The sequence below is a fragment of the Camelus ferus genome, chromosome 5 (genome assembly GCF_009834535.1).
Source record: "Camelus ferus isolate YT-003-E chromosome 5, BCGSAC_Cfer_1.0, whole genome shotgun sequence".
NCBI classification, from domain to species: Eukaryota; Metazoa; Chordata; class Mammalia; order Artiodactyla; family Camelidae; genus Camelus; species Camelus ferus.
The window spans coordinates 15,040,903-15,058,758 of NC_045700.1; the positions used below are offsets into that span (position 1 = coordinate 15,040,903).

Consider the following 17,856-nt stretch of genomic DNA (forward strand, 5'->3'; position numbering starts at 1 on the left):
TTCAAAGTCAAGCTAAAGAAACCAACCTTGAAAAAAAGATGTGTATATTTTTGTGTGCTTTATGAGCCCACAGGCAGAGTTTTAGGAGGAGGATTCTTTTGCCATATTTCGTGTATTTCAAAGCAGCAAGTGGATGGGAGAACCCGGGGAATGTGAGGTCACAGGGCCCTCTGGTTTAAAGGGAGGGCCCCCCCAGGCATGCTGTGACCCCCGGATGAGCACTGAATGGCTGAACAGCGGCCCATGGGAAGGATTAGAGAGGAGAGCGCAGGGTGTGGGGTAGAGACCACTGAGTGTGCATTTTCTAGAAGCCTTGGAGATGGACTGGCACTGGCAGGTGCCCTCCCTACCTGAGGGAAATTTCAGGGAACCAGGGAGAGAGTGTGTTTGAGAAAGGCCAACTATTTTGGAGAACATCCACTGAGGCTTTAAGATCCACTGGCAAATTCCACTCTGCTGGTCGGGGACCTCTGTTACTAAACCTTGTAACTTAAAGAGGGAATGGGGAGGTGGGGGTGATCTCACGTCACAGGCACATGTGACGAAAGCCAGGCAATGTCGTAACTCCGAGGGAAGAACGTCTCTCCTGCCCACCCAAGGCATATGTTCCTTGTGGTGTTTTTCCCTTAATTGTTTCTATTTGCTTTTCCTATCAACTTTGCCAACATTTGAAAAGTTAACGGTGCTGCATCCACCCTAAACGCCAGTTCCCGGCTGGGCTGAGAGCCAGCACACACCCACCGCCAAGCCAGCTGTCGGCACATTTTCCCTTTCTGGCAGCACCGTGATCCACCCCGGCCAGGGGGTGGCCGGCTGGGTCCTGGGTGTGCGGATGACAGAGCTCTGGCAACAAGTCCACTTTTAAAGACAGAGGGCAGATGCTTGTGCTGCTTGCAGGGTTCCTCTGCATCTTATCCCAAGAAGCACCGTGTGCCCCGAGGCTAAAGCAACAGAACGAAAGAAGCCCGCTCCTTGAAACTGGGATTTGCTCTGGTTGGAGGGACCAGGATGAGTATAGAGAGAAAGAAACTCAGGCTGAGAGTCTCTTCATTTTGAGAGGGATAGAAAAAAAGTAAAGGAGCAAGTTCCCTGTTCACCAGGGTGCAGAGCCATCACCTGATGTTTATTCCTTACTGCTCTCGCACAACTCACTTAAAAGCTCTGTGAGAAATCTGAACCCTAAAGTGATTTTTCTCTCCTACTCAGGAACTCCTCATCAGAGTCAGATTATTTGTCTTAATCCTTGTTTCCTTTTTCAAGTAGTTTTCACGTTGCCTTTAGACCATCCCTCCTCCCTGCTCGCCATTTCCTTCCTCCACCCCTGGAGCCCCACTGCCAGAGTGAGAGACAGGTCTGAACAGGGAGCCTCAGCACTCTGTCTCCTTCCTGATTTCACCTAGACCCAGGGTCTTAGATGCCATCAACACGCTGACACTCTGATTACGTCCGTCTCCAGACCAGACCTGACCTGCCCAACTTCAGACTCACACAGCCCACCACACACTCAACACCTCCACTTGCTCAATGGGCACCTTGAACTTAGCATCAACTACCAGTCTGCTTCCTGAAGCCCCATCCTCAGCCTTCTCTGTTTTAGCAAGCAGAATGTTATCCCTTCCAGGACCCAAACCTGAGAGCCAACCTTGACTCTGCTTTTTCTTTCACCCCACCTCCAATCTATCAGTGAATCGTGTTGTATTTTTAATTAGAACTGGCATGAACCATTCTCACTCCCTGTGCTGCACAATGATCCAAATGTGGCTATTAATACTAAAAGTTCATTAAAATAAAAACAAGTTAAAATAGAGAAAAGTGGAAGGGCCCAAGTGAGAACTCTTAGGAAAACTACAGCAAAAATTAAATTTAAAAATTCAGTTCCCTACTCACACTAGCCACATTTCAAGTGTCTCTGTGCCACGTGCGGGACAACGACAGACCACCGAGAGCTAACAGGAACAGCAGCCTAACTATGCCAGGGGTATTGGCCACTCTCCTCTGGCAAGACTTTGCAGGATCCAACCATTGGTCCTGCTTCTCTGGTGACTTGTAGGGTTGCAAGGAACAAAGAGGAGGCTCAGCTTACTGATGATTCTTACAGGACAATCTTACCCCCATGTGTCACAAATGCCAATACTCTTGGAAAATCAAAGATACACATGGTTGCTAGATTATGTTTTTTTTTTTTTCAAAAGCAACGTATCAGTCTTGTTTTTTAAAAAGTCACGGTTTCATCAGACAATTGCTAAATTAGTATCTAAGAAGAGTTGATTAGTACGAAAAAAATGATTATCCATTGTATCATTAAAATATTTCTGGCAATCTGGAGTGGATTAGAATCAGATCCCAGATCACATTTTAGGTTAAGGGATCATCTGTCCCCTTGTATGTGTAAGGAAATGCCATCTGAATGTTTTTAATGCCTCGGGATAATGGGTTTTCGACTGCCAATTTGGATTGAAATAAAAATAACACGAGGGAGTTTCAACCTTGTAAACAGACGTGTTCATAACGGCGTGGCTAACAGGTCCAGAGCTGCACAGCATGGTATTAGTGGGAGAGCCTGGAACACCCCATCCACGGCTCACTGATGATTCAACTTACCAAAGTATGTAATTAAGAACAAACTTATCTTTATAGTCATTGCTTCATTGTGGAGATAACTCAATTGGAGACTTTTTGGGAGATGCCAGATTTGGAAATAAAGTCCTTACAGACTGTACTGCATTGTCATTAAGATGATACCAGAAAACAAATTGATGCACGTAGACTATCTCCTGGACGTACCAGAAAATTAGATCCCAGGAGAGATGTGGAGCTACAATGTAAAATCAAAGGAGGGGTAGAGGCAGAGCACAGTGAAAGGCATGATGGGGGCTGCCCCAGAGAGAGGGGAGCCCCGGACGTGCGGGGTGCCCGCCGGGCGTTACCTGGGGTGGCGCTCTTCCTCGCTTTCACTAACTTGCCCCTTCCAGCTCCAAAACCATTACTTCCATAGTCCAGGTCACTGTCACTATCACTGCCACCGCTGGCAGAGTACGCACACATTCTGGGCACCTTGTCCTAAATGAGTAATATGAGACTGGTAAGATCATTTACGCAAATCGAAATGCGCAGAACATTCCATGAGGATGTGAAACTGTTCCTATTTGGCGGTCGCTGTGTGCATGGAATTACTCCATTTCCACCACTCCACCCGTAAACAAGTGTGCTTGGCCCATCCGTCTGCCTCATGCAGAGCCGGTACAGTCCGCTCAGAGCTGCAGGCATGGGATGCACGGATGAAGCAGTTGACCACATGCTGCCATTGTCCCAGGCACAGGACAGTCCCCACAGTTACTCACTCTGCATTTTGTACACTTTTTTTTTAATGGGGTCTATTTTTCTCAAGTACCAATTAGAGCCACTGTTCTAATCCTTATGGCTTATTTATTTAACGGATCTCATCATTTGCTTTCAGGTATCAGAGAATATGACAATAATCAACCTTGGGAACAAAAGAATAAATGTTTGCCTAATTTATAATTTTATTCCAGCCCCTGAAAGGACAGGCGCCTTTTGGAAAGTACACAGTCACTAGCCCGACAGGCTTATATATAATCCTCGAGTCTACTGACAGTTCCCAGGTCGAGCGACTCAGTCGCCCCTCTTGCTCCCATGTACACACAGCCTGACCCACGAGGATCTTGCAGGTGTAGTGACAGTGCCATGTTCAAGAATTGTTGAGGCTGTTGATACTGTATGGACAGTTTTTCCCACAGGGCACACAAGCAGAACACTGATATCTAAGACTGCAACTCCTGTGTGTAGTGTCAAGACCACATGGACTCCCTTTTATGTTTGCAGACCACTGTGTCAGAGCCTGTTATTCCACAGCCATCCCATATAGCCTAGGTACAGGTGGATGGGTTGTGTCTCTCAAGTCAAGTCTCCTTGGGAAGGTGTCATTCGGCTGGAAATTATAAAAACACACTTTAGGATGTACGTTCCCTCAGCTGGGGTTATAAAATGAAGCAATTACTCATTTCTTTTATTCCCTTATTCATTTACTTGCTCATTCAGCCATTCAAAAGATGCCGGTTGAGTACTTCCTCTGTGCTAAGTGGTGTTCTAGGTTCTGGGGGTTACAGAGCTCAATACAGGAGGTGCTGGGGGTCTAGCAGGGATGTTTGTGAAGGATGACAAGACTACTGGTGTGGCTCCAAGGGAGCCCCATCTAGAGTTCCAGCAGGACCCTGAGTGTGATGAGATGCATTTTCTCATCCCTCTATCTATTCATCAGACACGAATGGAACCAGGCACTGTGCTCGGGACTGGAAATAGAAGGCTCACTCTTGCTTTAAACTTTCCCTCCCTGACAGTCGATGAAGCAGAGTTGTAAGTTCCAAGCCAGAGTTGTGACTTACAAATCCAGGCAGGATTTCCAATGGGCACAGCTGGTGCAGAATGATGAGGAAGAGGACCCCAGAAAGGTGCGTGTGTTGGGGGATATGAATGCTGAGTGAGGAGCGTCCTGCCGTCACATGTAGAGGGGATACCTCCCTCCTGGTCAGCACTAACTCTGTCTCTCTCTCTTTTTTTTTTTTAACTTTCTTGGAATTGCCTGAACACTTTTACCCTTATCACCACCTGTCATTTCTGAATGATTTCCCCTCCAACTCTGGACTTTCTCAGTTTTTCAGTCCCCAAAACAAGCACAGAGTTCTTGAAGCAGAGCTTCCCCAACTGTGTTCCTTGCACCAATAGCATCAACATCATCTGGGAATTTATTAGAAGGGTTTGGATCTCACCCCATCTCTACCAAATTAGACATTGGGAGTATGTGGGGGTCAGCAAGACGTGCAGCCCTCTAGGTGATTCTGATGCCTGCTCAAGAGTGGGAACTACTGCTCTGCAGGGGTCCTGACGTTTCTGTGCCTACTTAAGGCATGATAGGATACACTCATTTACTCCTTTGCCTTCCAGACCCCTGTTCTGAGTGCTGGCCATGGAATTCAGAGGGCTGAGTTCTAATCTCAGTGCCACAGTAACTTTCCCTTGGACCCTGAACATGGTCTAGCATCTCTGGAGATGGTGTCCTCTGCTGTAAATTGAGGCTCTGGGCCTAGGGATCTCTTCTTTACTTGTCCAGGGCCCCATATCCATACCGAGGAGTTAAAGGATGAAAGAAGGCTTGGCCACACTGGCTGTGGGGGACCTGAGTGTGGGCTCATCTGGGTATTTCCTCATCAAAGTTGGGTAGGAACCCTAGTAGAAATAGTGGTAGGGCCTCCTACTGCCGGGAAAGGGAGAGCCAAGGCAGCAGACGCAGGAAGGGTCAAGGAGGGGCGGGGAGGCCCTGGTAATTATCCTTGTGTCCTTCCTCCCACTCTTCTCACTGTGGACACCACCGAGGACCTGGAAGTGGGCCAGCCAGGGCAAGTTGAGAAATCGTGACCAGGCTGAATATGGCCCAAGTAATTAGCTGGCAGAGGTAAGCGGGAGGGAGCTTAGGAGGGAATACTGAGGGATGACCAAAAAGTGCTGAGCTCTGAGTTCCACCCTAGGTCCAATCACACAACAGCAGGCCTTGTGGGCCATCTCAGGGTGGATGGAGAACCCCCAGCAAAAATGATGGGGATGGAAGAAACACAGGTCTCACTGACCCTGGCAAGTCATTTGACCACTCCAGACCTCAGTTTCTTCATCCTTAAAGGGAATACAATTATAGCTGCTTTTCCTGCCTCATAGGAGCAAGGTAAGGGTTAAAATAACTGATGAGATAATGATAAATATCATTAAATCATTCTAAGTGGTGCTCTTATGGCTTGGGAGAGGGAATGACCATTCCACAACCTCTAAACAGGGTGGAGCATCCTTACCTCAAGAGGCTGGGTGCGGATAAGTAGAAGCATCTGAATTCCTCCCAAGAGCCCACCGTATTACTTAATAATTCAGGGGAAAAAGGAGAGCCTGGGGCTTTGGTTTTTATTTGCTGAACCCACAACAGAGTTGACTTAAATTAAATCTACCACGGAAGAGTATAAGGAGGCCACTTTTCCCACTCAGACCAGCGGGCGGAGGGTGCCCTCCTGTCGGCCTCCCTTACCTGGGTCTGGGCAGCCGCGCTGTCGCCCCCCCAGGCTGGAAGTGGCTCGCTGGCCATGGTGTTTTCAGTGTAGTCGAAGGACGAACAAGTCTGAGGCCTTGGCTCGGCTTCATTCTGCATTTGGGAATTGATTTTTCCTAAATGAGGAAACATATATGAAATACAATCAGCTTTCTTCAACTCCTTACAAGTTTAAGGAGGAGGGTGGGGGAGATATTCAGAAATTAGAAAAAAAAAAAAAAAAAAGGTCCAAATACAGTGAAAACTCAGGTTCCCAACATTTCTGTCCCCTGCAATTCTGTGCTAACAGAAACGTCTGCTGAATTAGGTATCTCTTTAGAGGAGGTCCACTTTGGGAGACCCAAAGGCAAACTGTCCTTGGACCACTTTTCCACAAAATGTTAATGAGCTTTTAGTGTTAGAAAAGGCTCAGCAGGCAAACTGCTTGGGACAAGCCGATTATTCCACAGGCTGTGTCATGCATCAAGTAACAGCCGGGTTTCCTTTTCGGAGGACTTCTCAGAGCCTTCATTGTGTTAATAGGAATGGTCATAATTCCCAAAGGGAAGATGTGAATTTGCAGCCTTTCCCAAATATGTTTGAGCAGAGAACCCTGATTTTCCTTGAATACTTATGAAGGTCATTTTGAATAAGGTGGTTTGGGAAACTCACTCAGACTCTTAAAGATCTGGCAGGGCAGTTCTAGTTCTCAGGCTCTGATGTGCACACGCATCGGCTGAGCTTTTGTTAAACTGCAGGTTCTGACTCAGGAGATCAGGAGTGGGGTCTGAGATGCAGCATTTTTGACAAGCTCCCAGGTTCTGCTGCTGGCCCATGGGTTACATTGTAAATGCAAGGCTGCAATTAGCAGAGACTAATTAAAGAAAGCTCCTCCGTTATCCGTTAACAGTAGATTACCCTGTGGAGTGGACTCCTTCCTCATGCCAGAAAGGAGAATTGCTGTTATTACCCTCCAGCCTCAGTGATTATCAACAAGACATGCTGTGAGAGCCTCTCCACAGCATTCTGCCTGTGAGCAGAAGCCAAGTAATTGTATTTTCACCAGCATGGGGAGACTTGTACAGTTATTTCCATTTTTGATGCAGGGATAACAGAGAAACCAACGCAAACCCATATATTAAACAGGAAGTGACTGCTCTAAACTACTTTCCTTTGTTCCAGCTTGTTCTCCATTCCTTAATTTTTAGAGCCACAGAGAAGAGAGAAGCCTTGGCAAGCCGGCCCTGCCTCAGACACAGTGACAATATCTTGAGGTGGACAGGAAGCTTCAGGCTGCATGGCACAAAAATGTCCCACAGTGTGTTGACCTCGCCCTATACCATATACTCCTTTTTTTCCCAACTCTTCCTGACCATTTAATTAAGACACAAACCTGAGATAACCAGTGCAGTGAATATTAGCAGCAAGATCAGAACAATCTCCTCCCTATCTCCTTCTTATGAAGCAATTCAAGGCTTGCGGTTTCTATTCAATTTGTTATAATGACAGTGTTTAATCATGGAGTCTGCTCGGCGGCCTGCTGCCGAATTGAGGTCACACACGCGACTACCCAGGCATGGAGCACATAATCTATAACTACGATTTCGCCCCTGACTCTCTGGACGCTGTGTCATTAATTAACAATGCATTTATTTCAAAAATAATATGCATTACAGCCTTTTAAAATGTCGCCTTGACTTGAAATGAGCAGAAGTTTGTGATGAAACATTCGTGGCACTTAGGAGTCCTGTATGGAGGGAGAACTCAGCCATGGAAATAGCCCAATCACATTTATTCAAAGAAGTTTAATTAAAAGTCTTCTTTCCTAATTTCTGCAGAAGCCGATGGTATGATCTCTACTTGTGGCTCCTTTCTCGCCATCAAATCTTAAATGAAAGCCTCCAGAATTCTAGTGCATATGCTCATGCACATCATAAATGCCACATGAGTCATACCAGTTAAAGATTATTTAGTGTCATCCTGAGCTGCAATAAATATTCTTAATCTTGAGGGAACAATGAAAAAACTTTGACCCTTAGCCTGGTCCGATCCTTAATCATGGAAGCTTGCTTCAACTGACTGCAGCGAAAGACGATGCTTCTCAGGGGAAAGGCTGCCTCCTTCCACTGCAGTTAATCCACAATCTATTGCCTAATATATCAAACTATTTTTTTACAGCTCAACATATAAATACATTTGAACAGGATAGGAATATGTCAGAAGACATACGTTTCTAGTTAGAGGGCAGACAATATTTCAGCTAAATTTACGTCTGGGGCCTAAATTGGTTTATATGCAGAGTTGAGTTTTAAAAGATAAAATCTGAAGTGCATGTTGTATGTTCTTTTTTCTTTATCAATGTCTATATCCATATACCTATGCTCACACGCTGGTTTCCTCTATGTATCTGTAAGCTCTGTAAATAATACTAAGAGCAGATAACGTCTGATACCTGTCTTTTTAATTTTTGGTTGACGACATAGAGAGACTTCATGCACCCACATTTCCTTTGGGCAGAGGTCACTGACTGACCTCCTGGTGGAAACCTTTTCTGCTGCTTGTTTTCCATTTCTGTCAGCAAGTGCATTATTTTGGTGGGAAAACAATTTAATCTGGAAGGTAACAGGCATTTTACCTGAGGAGGCTGGTTTGGGGAGGAGACTCTGAAGAGGTCGCATCCCTCTGGCTGTCATGATGGGGTCGGAGGTGGAATGAACAATGGTGCTGTCTGCAGAGCCCCGGCTGTCTGCAGAGGAAGGCACTTCTCGTTCAAGCGTCTGGGCTCGTATGGAAGAAGCTGTACAAAGGGTGGGCTGGAGAGACAGGAGCAGCTCAGGGTCCTCTGGGGAGTCTGGCTGGCATAAGTACCGTCCTGCTGAGCGACTTCCCGAGTCTGGGAGCGGGAAGGTTCCAATCCCACTGTCCAGTGTCCTCATCTGGCAGTTCGTTTCTAGACGGAGTAACAGAGTGAGGATTAGACACTGGCTCACGTAAAAGGAGAAAAGGATCATGGGCGTTCGGATCTGGTCTAGAGGAAAGGGGATCTCTAGAAGGAAGAAATAATGTTAATGGTGTAGTAAGTTTCCAGCGAGTGGCATGAAGCAGACATTTAGCTAAACATGAAAATACTCCCTTCACGTAATATGAAGTAAGAAGGCCAGCTGTTCCTGGCAGTAAGAGAACCTGCATGGTTCTCTCAAGTTATAACAGAAAAAGAACTCTAGAGACCAAACATTACTTTTGATCACCTTTATGTCAGCTGGGAATCATATGAACTTCAACCATTTAGGTGAAACTTACTAACTGAAATAAGAAGAGTAATGAGCACACATAACAAATTGAAATGATGTCCTAACACAGGCAGTTGTGCATCCTCTTGCATGAATTAGCATCCATTCAGCAGTTAACTAAGTCTCTGGCCTCTCAATCTGGCTGTGAGGACAAGTAATTCACATGCTCTAAGGGTCATCCAAAAGGTACCTTACCAGAGGGAACATCACTTATCATGTGGGCTTCACTTGACTTAACTGCCATCTGAGGTCTTACGGAGAATACCATAGGACCACTTTCTGTCTTTCTGTCTGCCTTTATGCAATGACAGAACTCATAAGTACCCTTTGGATTTCTTGTCATTCCCAGGGATCCCACTATACCCTAAAACAAATCAAACTGATTTCACCATATGTGACATACTCTGCTAATTTTGTCTCACCTTCAAAACATTTTCTAGCCAGGCAAAATATCTGAAAAAAATTATCACATAGTTAATTTATGAAATGTGACATAGTTTACCTAAGCCACGAGACAGGTTCCAAGATCTGTCACCCCAGAGTCTCCTATTCACATGATAATCTTAGAATGAAACATCCTTAGTAAAGTTTATATTAGCATCTTACCAGTCTCTGACTGGGGAAGAGGCACACCTTAGCACCATGTTAGGCACAGAGGAGAATATACCAGAATATGATCTTTCCATCAAGAGGCTAGACAGCTAACATTTCGGTGGTGCTTTGTGGAACAGTGGCTTGGAGCTTGGTCTCTGCTAATAACTGTGTGAACCCCTGCACAAGATCCTTAACCCTTTGGGGTCACAGGTTCCTTACAGGGTTGTTGTGAGAATAAAAATACATTCACTGTGGAATCTCTGAAATTTAGAATGACACCTCGCATGCTGTAGGAGAGCTAAATGAAGGACATAATGAATGATGGCATCTACAAAACACGAGGTATATTTATTAGATACCAGTAGATGCCTGATACGTAAATTGTTTATCCTTAAGTACCTTTCTCACACAGTCGCATTTGATGCTCAGCAGTTAGTACCTGAACTTCAGAATCTGCCCATTTCCTGACCTTCCTCCTTGAAACCTCTTGGCTCTGAGTGAGTAGTAGAATTCTGGGAAGTTCCTAATACTATGGTGGAAACAGAGGGGTGGGATGGCTACAGAGTTGGCTTTTATAGGTTCTAGTAGGCTTGGTGCTTGGTCTTAGAAGCACTAGGAAGATGAAATCCCTATCAAAAGAGAGGATTCAGTCTCCAGAGGGATATTTAGTAGGAAGAGGCAGATACTCCTCCTCCAGTATGGTGCTGCTTAGCCATCTCAGAGACTGGTCACGGGCTGCAGGAGCCCTGAGCATATGGCTGTAGTCTGAGTTTTCCCCAGGACCACAGGGGCTAAGTTTTAGTCCCATTCATTTCAGGGCCTCCACTTGGTTGGCTTTACTCTCAACCAGCTTTCCAGGTTATTCATTATCTTCTCTATTCATTTTCTCCTCAATTAAGCCGACTCAATTACTACAAAATGGCCTTTTGGAGAAATGATCAGCTGCTCACATGGGAAGGCACTGCCAGAAAAGAAAGATCCTATTATTCAGAACTAGGTGTCCTTTCTTCATGTTAGCCTAGATACACGACCCTCCTCATATTCAGCACATCCATGTGTTGTACTTGGGGCTGTTCCAAATGTCTGAATCATTTCAGCCTCACACAGGACTAAGTGGATCAGAATTGACCCAGTGTTCAGGGACGGGGATCAAAGATTCCTGGGATGTAACAGCTGAGATGTGTCAGCCCCTACGTGCCCCAGGCTGCCTGCCATAATAATTTACTCCCAGCATCTTCAGGATGCCTTCAGGATGCATCTTCTTTTTGTGAAGATGGATCATCAAATTTGGCTGCTTTTACAGCTACTAGGAGTTCACTGTTTTCTTTGTCATCTCTTTATCTTCACATCCTTATGAGGTAAGAACCATTACCACCACTTACAAATGAGAAGTCAGGGCTCAACAAGGTTCTGGAACTTGCCCAAGGCCATCTGCTGTAAATAAAGAGTTTAGACTTGAATCCAGCCTTGCACAACTACAAAGACCATGCTCTTAACCACCAAGCTCCACTGATTCTCCTCTGGCATTGGTGCGGTCCCGAATTCTCGCTGGTTCCGTGCCTCCCAGCCTGAGTTTGGAGTCTGCTGTTGACATTCTTGGCATCTACATGGTTCCCGAGAACCACAGTTGCCTAGTAACTCTTCCTCCGCCCCCTTGGATTGCATCTGTAGACTTCCATGCCAGAGTTCTTCTGCTGTTTATCTCACCTCTCTTGGTTTGGTGATAGGCATTGCCTCCAAGGACAATATTTTTTTGGCTTTGTCTAAGAACTTGTCTCTCATGCAAGTAATTTATGGTTTAGAGAGCACTTACTCTAGTCCCCCCAAATGGAGACTCAAAAAGTAAAGTTGGCAACCTTTGCAGTGATTTTCCAGGGGAAGGGCCCGACACAAAGCCTGTGTCTGTTGGCCTGATCTGAAACACTAGGCAGGAAATAGGGCGAGGAGGAGTCTGGGATAGGAAGAATGATGAAGGAAGTCTAACTCTGGTGCCCTTGTGAGGACACCAACGGTTGTTGGTATCTGCCCCTTTAGATTATTTTCCTTTCCTTTCGCAATATTGTCAGACTAGAATCTACAGAACAGGGCTTCTGGTTTTCCTGAGTTCTCTGATTTTCTAAGAATTGTGTGCACTGACATAAAACTCAGAAATCACCTGCTATGAAAGCCATCTTTTTATTTCTAAAAATTACAGATGCCAAATGTAGTGAATTTGCAGGACTCATCTGTAAGTTCCTATGAAATGAGGTGTGGACAGTCAGAGCTCAGGCACCATATGCCAAGTTTCACTCTCAAGCAAATTTCTCCCGAATGCATAAACCTTTGGAAATAGAGTTTATATTGAAAATGCTGACACCTTCTTTATGCAGTTTCTTTAAGGCACTGTAAGTTTCTCACAGTTCATAAAAAAAAATGTAACCTGAAAAAGTGTTAGATATTGTACTTCTGAAGCCAGTCTTTTTCTGAGGGAATTATAAGAACTCACAAAATAATTAAATGGTCACGATATTTTTCTCAGTGAATTATGAGAAATCACAAAATAATTAAATGGCTGTGGTAAGAATAAAGTTCAAAGGGATAAGCCAGCCTTGCATCTTGAATGTCTTGACCTCAGCAAGTCCAAGTTTACGTTTGAGGCCGTGAGAAGAGCTGCCAACAGGGACTTGCTAAGGAGTTCAAAGGGTGGGTGGCTAGATGGAGCAGTGGGTTTCATTCTTCCAAGGCCATCAGTTACATCTCTGACCCTGGTCAGCCCTCCCACCTACTTCTCATCCTCCCATTTACCTTCTAACTGTCTCTCAAGGTGAGTTCTCGCACTTACCACCACCAAGCCCCAGATGTTTTATGGGATGACATGACTTATAGAAAAGACTCCCATCTTTTTTTCTGGAGGAGGAGACAATTAGGTTTATTTCTTTATTTACTTAATGGAGGCCCTGAGGATTAAACCCAGGGCCTGGTGCATGCTGAGCATGTATGTAGTCTACCATTGAGCTACAGCCTCCTCCTGTTTAAAAAAAAATTTTTTTTTGATTTTTGTTTTGTCTTTTTTTTGGTGAGGGAGGGGTAATTAAGTTTATTTATTTTGAACAAGGTACTAGGGATTGAACTCAGGACCTTGAGTGTACTAAACACACACTCTACCACTGAGCTATACCCCCAGTCCCCCTACCAGTCCTTTTTTTTTTTTTTTTTTAACGTTGTAGCACACACAGTAAACATGGCTCACTGAAGAAAATACCAACTGTCCCAGGGCCACTGGCCACCTGAGAGCAGAGGGCTCAACATCTCAGCACACGCAGGGTCCCTCCCTACAGGGCATGTCAGCGTGGTAGGGGATTGTTCCTTACTAAATGGACTTAGGATTGTTTTTTAATGTCACCTTGGATACATATCTCGTAGGGAAGGAGGTGGACAGCTGTGTTGTCTCCTAGCAGCTGATAGGGGAATTTCTAGGCTTTCCTTTTTGGGAAAGAATGTTGAGTGTGCTTGAGTGAGGAATACTGTCTGGACTCAAAGCTTCGTAAAGAGGGAAGTTACTGTGCCTGAGAAGGGAGGAGTGGGCTGGGGGTGAGCAGCCAAGGAGGGTGAGGTTCTGTGTGGGATGGTGGCATTTCCACCAGGGTTTTTTTTTAACTGTTAGCTGAGGATGTGTAATCTAACAATCCCCACTCGGCTGGCCAGTGAGCGTGGCCACCTCTCTGCTCCTTGTACCAAGTGCCCCACTAGATGCCTTTAGTTTCCTCATGTGAAAATTAGATTATATAACCTTCATCACAGGGGCGCTTTGAGGATTCAAACTTAGCATGTAATAAACATAGATTGATGCCTGGAACAGACATGCAGTTATTATTCAGAAAACGGCAGTAATTCTCAAAATAGGTGTCATTAGACTGCTAGCATTCTGGAGGCAGGCTGGTTTAATTCATCTCCTCAGAATTCCCATGTAGGCCCATTCCTTATCCTACCTTGCCTTAATTCTACAGCATGGTAATTATATGCTGATAGAGCTGATAACAGTCATAGGCTGAGAGAGCATCTGGTTTATTCTCCATCACCCATGCTCAGCACAGCGCCTGACACACAGCTTCCACCGAGTGCAGTGAAAGAACAGGTGGGTAACAAACAGCTCTAATCTTTAGAATATTCTTCCAGGGATTAAACTGAATGTGAAGCTTTCCTTTTGAAATCCCAATCTGCTTTTTGTTCTCACTTCAGCAACCAGAGAAAACAGCTGACTTCCTTTTTCTGGGCAGTTATTTTTCTCATGCAGCCAGACTTCATTAATTCAGATAGCCAGGGGGATAAGATCACTCAGAATTACTGAATATTTTAAAGACTGATTTCTTAACACTTCCAAGCCTTTAGAGCAAGGGTCAGGGACCAAGATGAAGGACAGTGCATGGACGTGGCTTTAGCAGCCTCCTCAGTCCCTGCCCCCACCTCAAAGCATCACGGGGCCGGAAGGACCCAGGTCTAGCATCATTCCCCTGGCCCACATCCTCAGGACTGCACATGCCACGCTGAGTTTTGGCATCCTATTTACCACCAGCACCCACAAGCACAAGAACTAAGTTCTTAAAGAGGCAAGCTCTTGGGAGCCATGTGTCAAGAATGGTTGAGATTACTCAGTAACTTCTTATATGTTTTTATATGAAACAGTGAGGTTTTCCTCTTTTAAAACAATTTGTTCCCTTAACTAGGTTTTCCTTGCACCTTCCAAACTTGTTTTACAATATCCCTTTACATTGGAACATTTTCTTTAAAATAATAGCTGAAAGGGAAAAGTTTATTTCCAGCACTGTGAAAATTAATATAAATTTCCAACTTAGTGGAATCTGAATTAGCAGTGATTTTGAGTGTTTGGGAAAGGCCACCAACTAATTTTTTCCTCAGTCTTCTCTTCTATAGATTAAAGTATTGCAACTTTTTTTTTTTCACTGATCCTATCTCATAAAATTTAATCACCTGAATTTCTAAACTAAAACTCCTGGTATTATTTTTTGTTTGTTTTTGTTTTTTTTGTTGGGGGGCAGGTAATTAGGTTTATTTATTATTATTATTTATTTAATGGAGGTACTGGGGATAGAACCCATGACCTTGTGCATGCCAAGCATGCCCTCTACCACTGAGCTATACCCTCTCCCCTCTTGGTATTATTAATGTGTCTGTTCAAAGAGATTTACACAGCACAGGCTTAAGCAAACCTGACCTGAGTTCCAAGCTGGTCTGAATATTCAGAAGAATGAAGTGAAAAGATAAAAGGCTTCAGAGTTGGAAAGACTACGCTTGGTGACCTGCTTGGCTACCTGCTAGCTGTGTCACAACAAGGGGTTTTTTAAAAACATTCTGACCTCATATAATCACAGTTCATGGGTAATAAGCCTGGCACAGTTCTCACTACAAAGTGGGTGCTCAGGCAGTTTCCATAAGGGGTTGTCAGGGAGAGGTGAGGGCCCCTGCAGGTACACAATACACACACTGTCACGGAATCGAAGACACGGAATCTGTGTGGTTAGGGTTCTGCTGCAGCGCTGGCACATCTTACTAAACAGCCACCTGGTTATTGCCTAAGCAGTTACCATGGGACAACCCTCTCCTTGAGAGTTAGTGGACCACATCATTCACGAGAAATTATAAATATGGAGCAAAGTACCTGGAGTGGGTTGCAAGCTGCCTCTTGTATAGGAAGGGTGGAGTCCATTTCCTCAAGAAATCTATTTTGATGTTGGCACCGAAAAGGCTTTTTTAAAACCTAAACAAATAATGGTTACCAATTCTCCTTTGTTCACAGACTTACTACCTTCTCAGGGAATATTCCCAAATTACTAAGCCATGATTTGCAGTTAGTGAGGGGACAGAATGTCTGTCCTAAAAGATTACACTCGCCTCTGCCAATGATCTACCCTCTTTTATATCTTCAACAAACTACTTTAGTAATCACTGTTTTTTCACTCTTCCACACTCATAAATTCTAGGAAAACAGAAAATATTAAAACCCAAACTCTTCTTCACTTTGAGAACTTTGGTCATATCTACAAAGTTTCAGCCAAACATGCAGTGAAGACCCAACACAACTCACCAGCCAGAAAGAGCAACATATGGGTGATTAATATTCAAACTGTATGATTAATTGGCATCCTTTCCTACTATACAAGTGGCCATATAAGTAAGTCTTTGTATGAGTTCTCTCCAGGTTCCCAAACATCTTTAAGCTACATGTGGTATTGGCAATAGAAACTTAAACTACAGATGGGAGAGCAGATCTCTTTATTTGCACATCCTTTTCTTCATCTGTATGGCTGAAATACACTTAAAAAAAAAACCTGTCTGTTGCCAAAGCCATATCAATTAAATATAGGTTATTCATTCTAAGTTTATCCTGTGGTTTTGTTGAAGTAATCCAGAATGACTATGTTGGCTGTTTGTTAACAAACGTTGGGTAACTTTTGACTGTGGCATTAAGATGAACTTCTGGAAGAGTAAATTCAATTTGATGGCTATAAAATGCAGGAGAATACTCAGCTTCTAAGTTCAAACTGGATTGAAGCTTTTTGGGATTTGAAAAGTGTATAGAAGAATGTAAATTTGTTTTCCAATCCCTCGTGTTCTCTCTGATATAAAGGAAAATTGGTACTCTGGGGGTCTGGTAGACTACACAGGGAATGAATATGAGAAAAAATGAAAGGAATTAATATGACACAAAGTTTAAAGAGAAAAAAAGCAGTTCCTAAAACTCCTTTGTCAAGGTGAAGGACAAGTTATTTAAACCAACATGAAAGACATGTGACCTCAGGCTGGGCTGGTATCCAGTGAACCCATATTCTGTCTGACAGCAGTAGCATCACATAAAATCTGGGGATATGACTTAAGGATATAAACTGGAAAAGGTCAGAAATGTGTTCCAAATGCCCATGTAAACCATGAATTTCACAGAAATCCTTCTTGAATTTATTTAATTATTCATCTGGTAAAACCCCTGAAAAAAAAAATTCCTTAAATTTGCTGTAAGATGTGTTCCTTCCTGTCAGCGATACCAGGACAACGTCTTCTAAGGTACTGGGGATGGCTCTTGGTCTAGTACTCTGACATTTCTTATGCAATTTCCCAAACCCTTCTTGATTTTACAAATTTTAAGAACTATCTCTGTAATCTTATACCTCTAGACAGAAAAATCTTGAGGTCATCACATAACTCTTGCTATGCTACTAGGCCTGTCTTGTAAAACACAGGCCAGACTTGTATGTGCTATTGACTGTTCTGTGTAAGAGCAGGCTAATGTAATCACTACAGTTTAACAATCAGCATTTAATTTGGTCATCTGGTCTAGGAACAGACTTTGATCCCAGATTCCTATGTCTTGCTCTGGGAGTCATCACTTCCAGGTCAAAGTCCCTGTTTATGAGAGTACAACACAGATCCCTTCCAACTCCCCACAGAGCAATGATTACCACTTGATCACTTTCCTGGTCATATGTCAAGTCTTGTCCTCCTCAGATATTTTTCCAACTGAAACAAAAACAACAACAACAACAACAACAACAACAACAACAAACCTTACTCTTATTAGCCTAACTTTCTAGAGTACCATAAAAATACAGAACCACAATGGCTCCAGCAATGATGTATAATCACCATTTTTCTTTTTTCTTTCTTTTTTTGAGGGCGTAGTTAAATTTGTTTGTTTGTTTGTTTGTTTAAATGGAGGTACTGGGGATTGAACCCAGGACCTCATGCATGCTAGGTATCCACTCTACCCTCCCCTAATCACCATTCTTCTAACTGAAGAAATGCCAATTTCTCTCTCCCTTTTGTTTCCTGTTATCCTTGCTCATTCTATATCCATGACAAAATTGCTCTGTTCTCAAATTTTTTCTCCCAATCTAA

General features: G+C 43.9%; 1 protein-coding gene across 2 annotated transcripts in view; it reads right to left on the minus strand.

Annotated features, from left to right (window-relative positions):
- Positions 1-17,856, minus strand: part of NCKAP5 (NCK associated protein 5) — an 829,955-nt gene that overhangs the window by 48,913 nt on the left and 763,186 nt on the right. Inside the window, exons 16-18 of one of the 2 annotated variants that reach the window (XM_032479329.1) lie at positions 8,721-9,035; positions 6,086-6,222; positions 2,928-3,060 (exon numbers count right to left, since the gene is read on the minus strand). In XM_032479329.1, coding sequence (XP_032335220.1) covers positions 2,928-3,060; positions 6,086-6,222; positions 8,721-9,035 — 585 coding nt within the window. The remainder of the gene's footprint in view (positions 1-2,927; positions 3,061-6,085; positions 6,223-8,720; positions 9,036-17,856) is intronic. The other variant, XM_032479328.1, reaches the window with a different exon arrangement.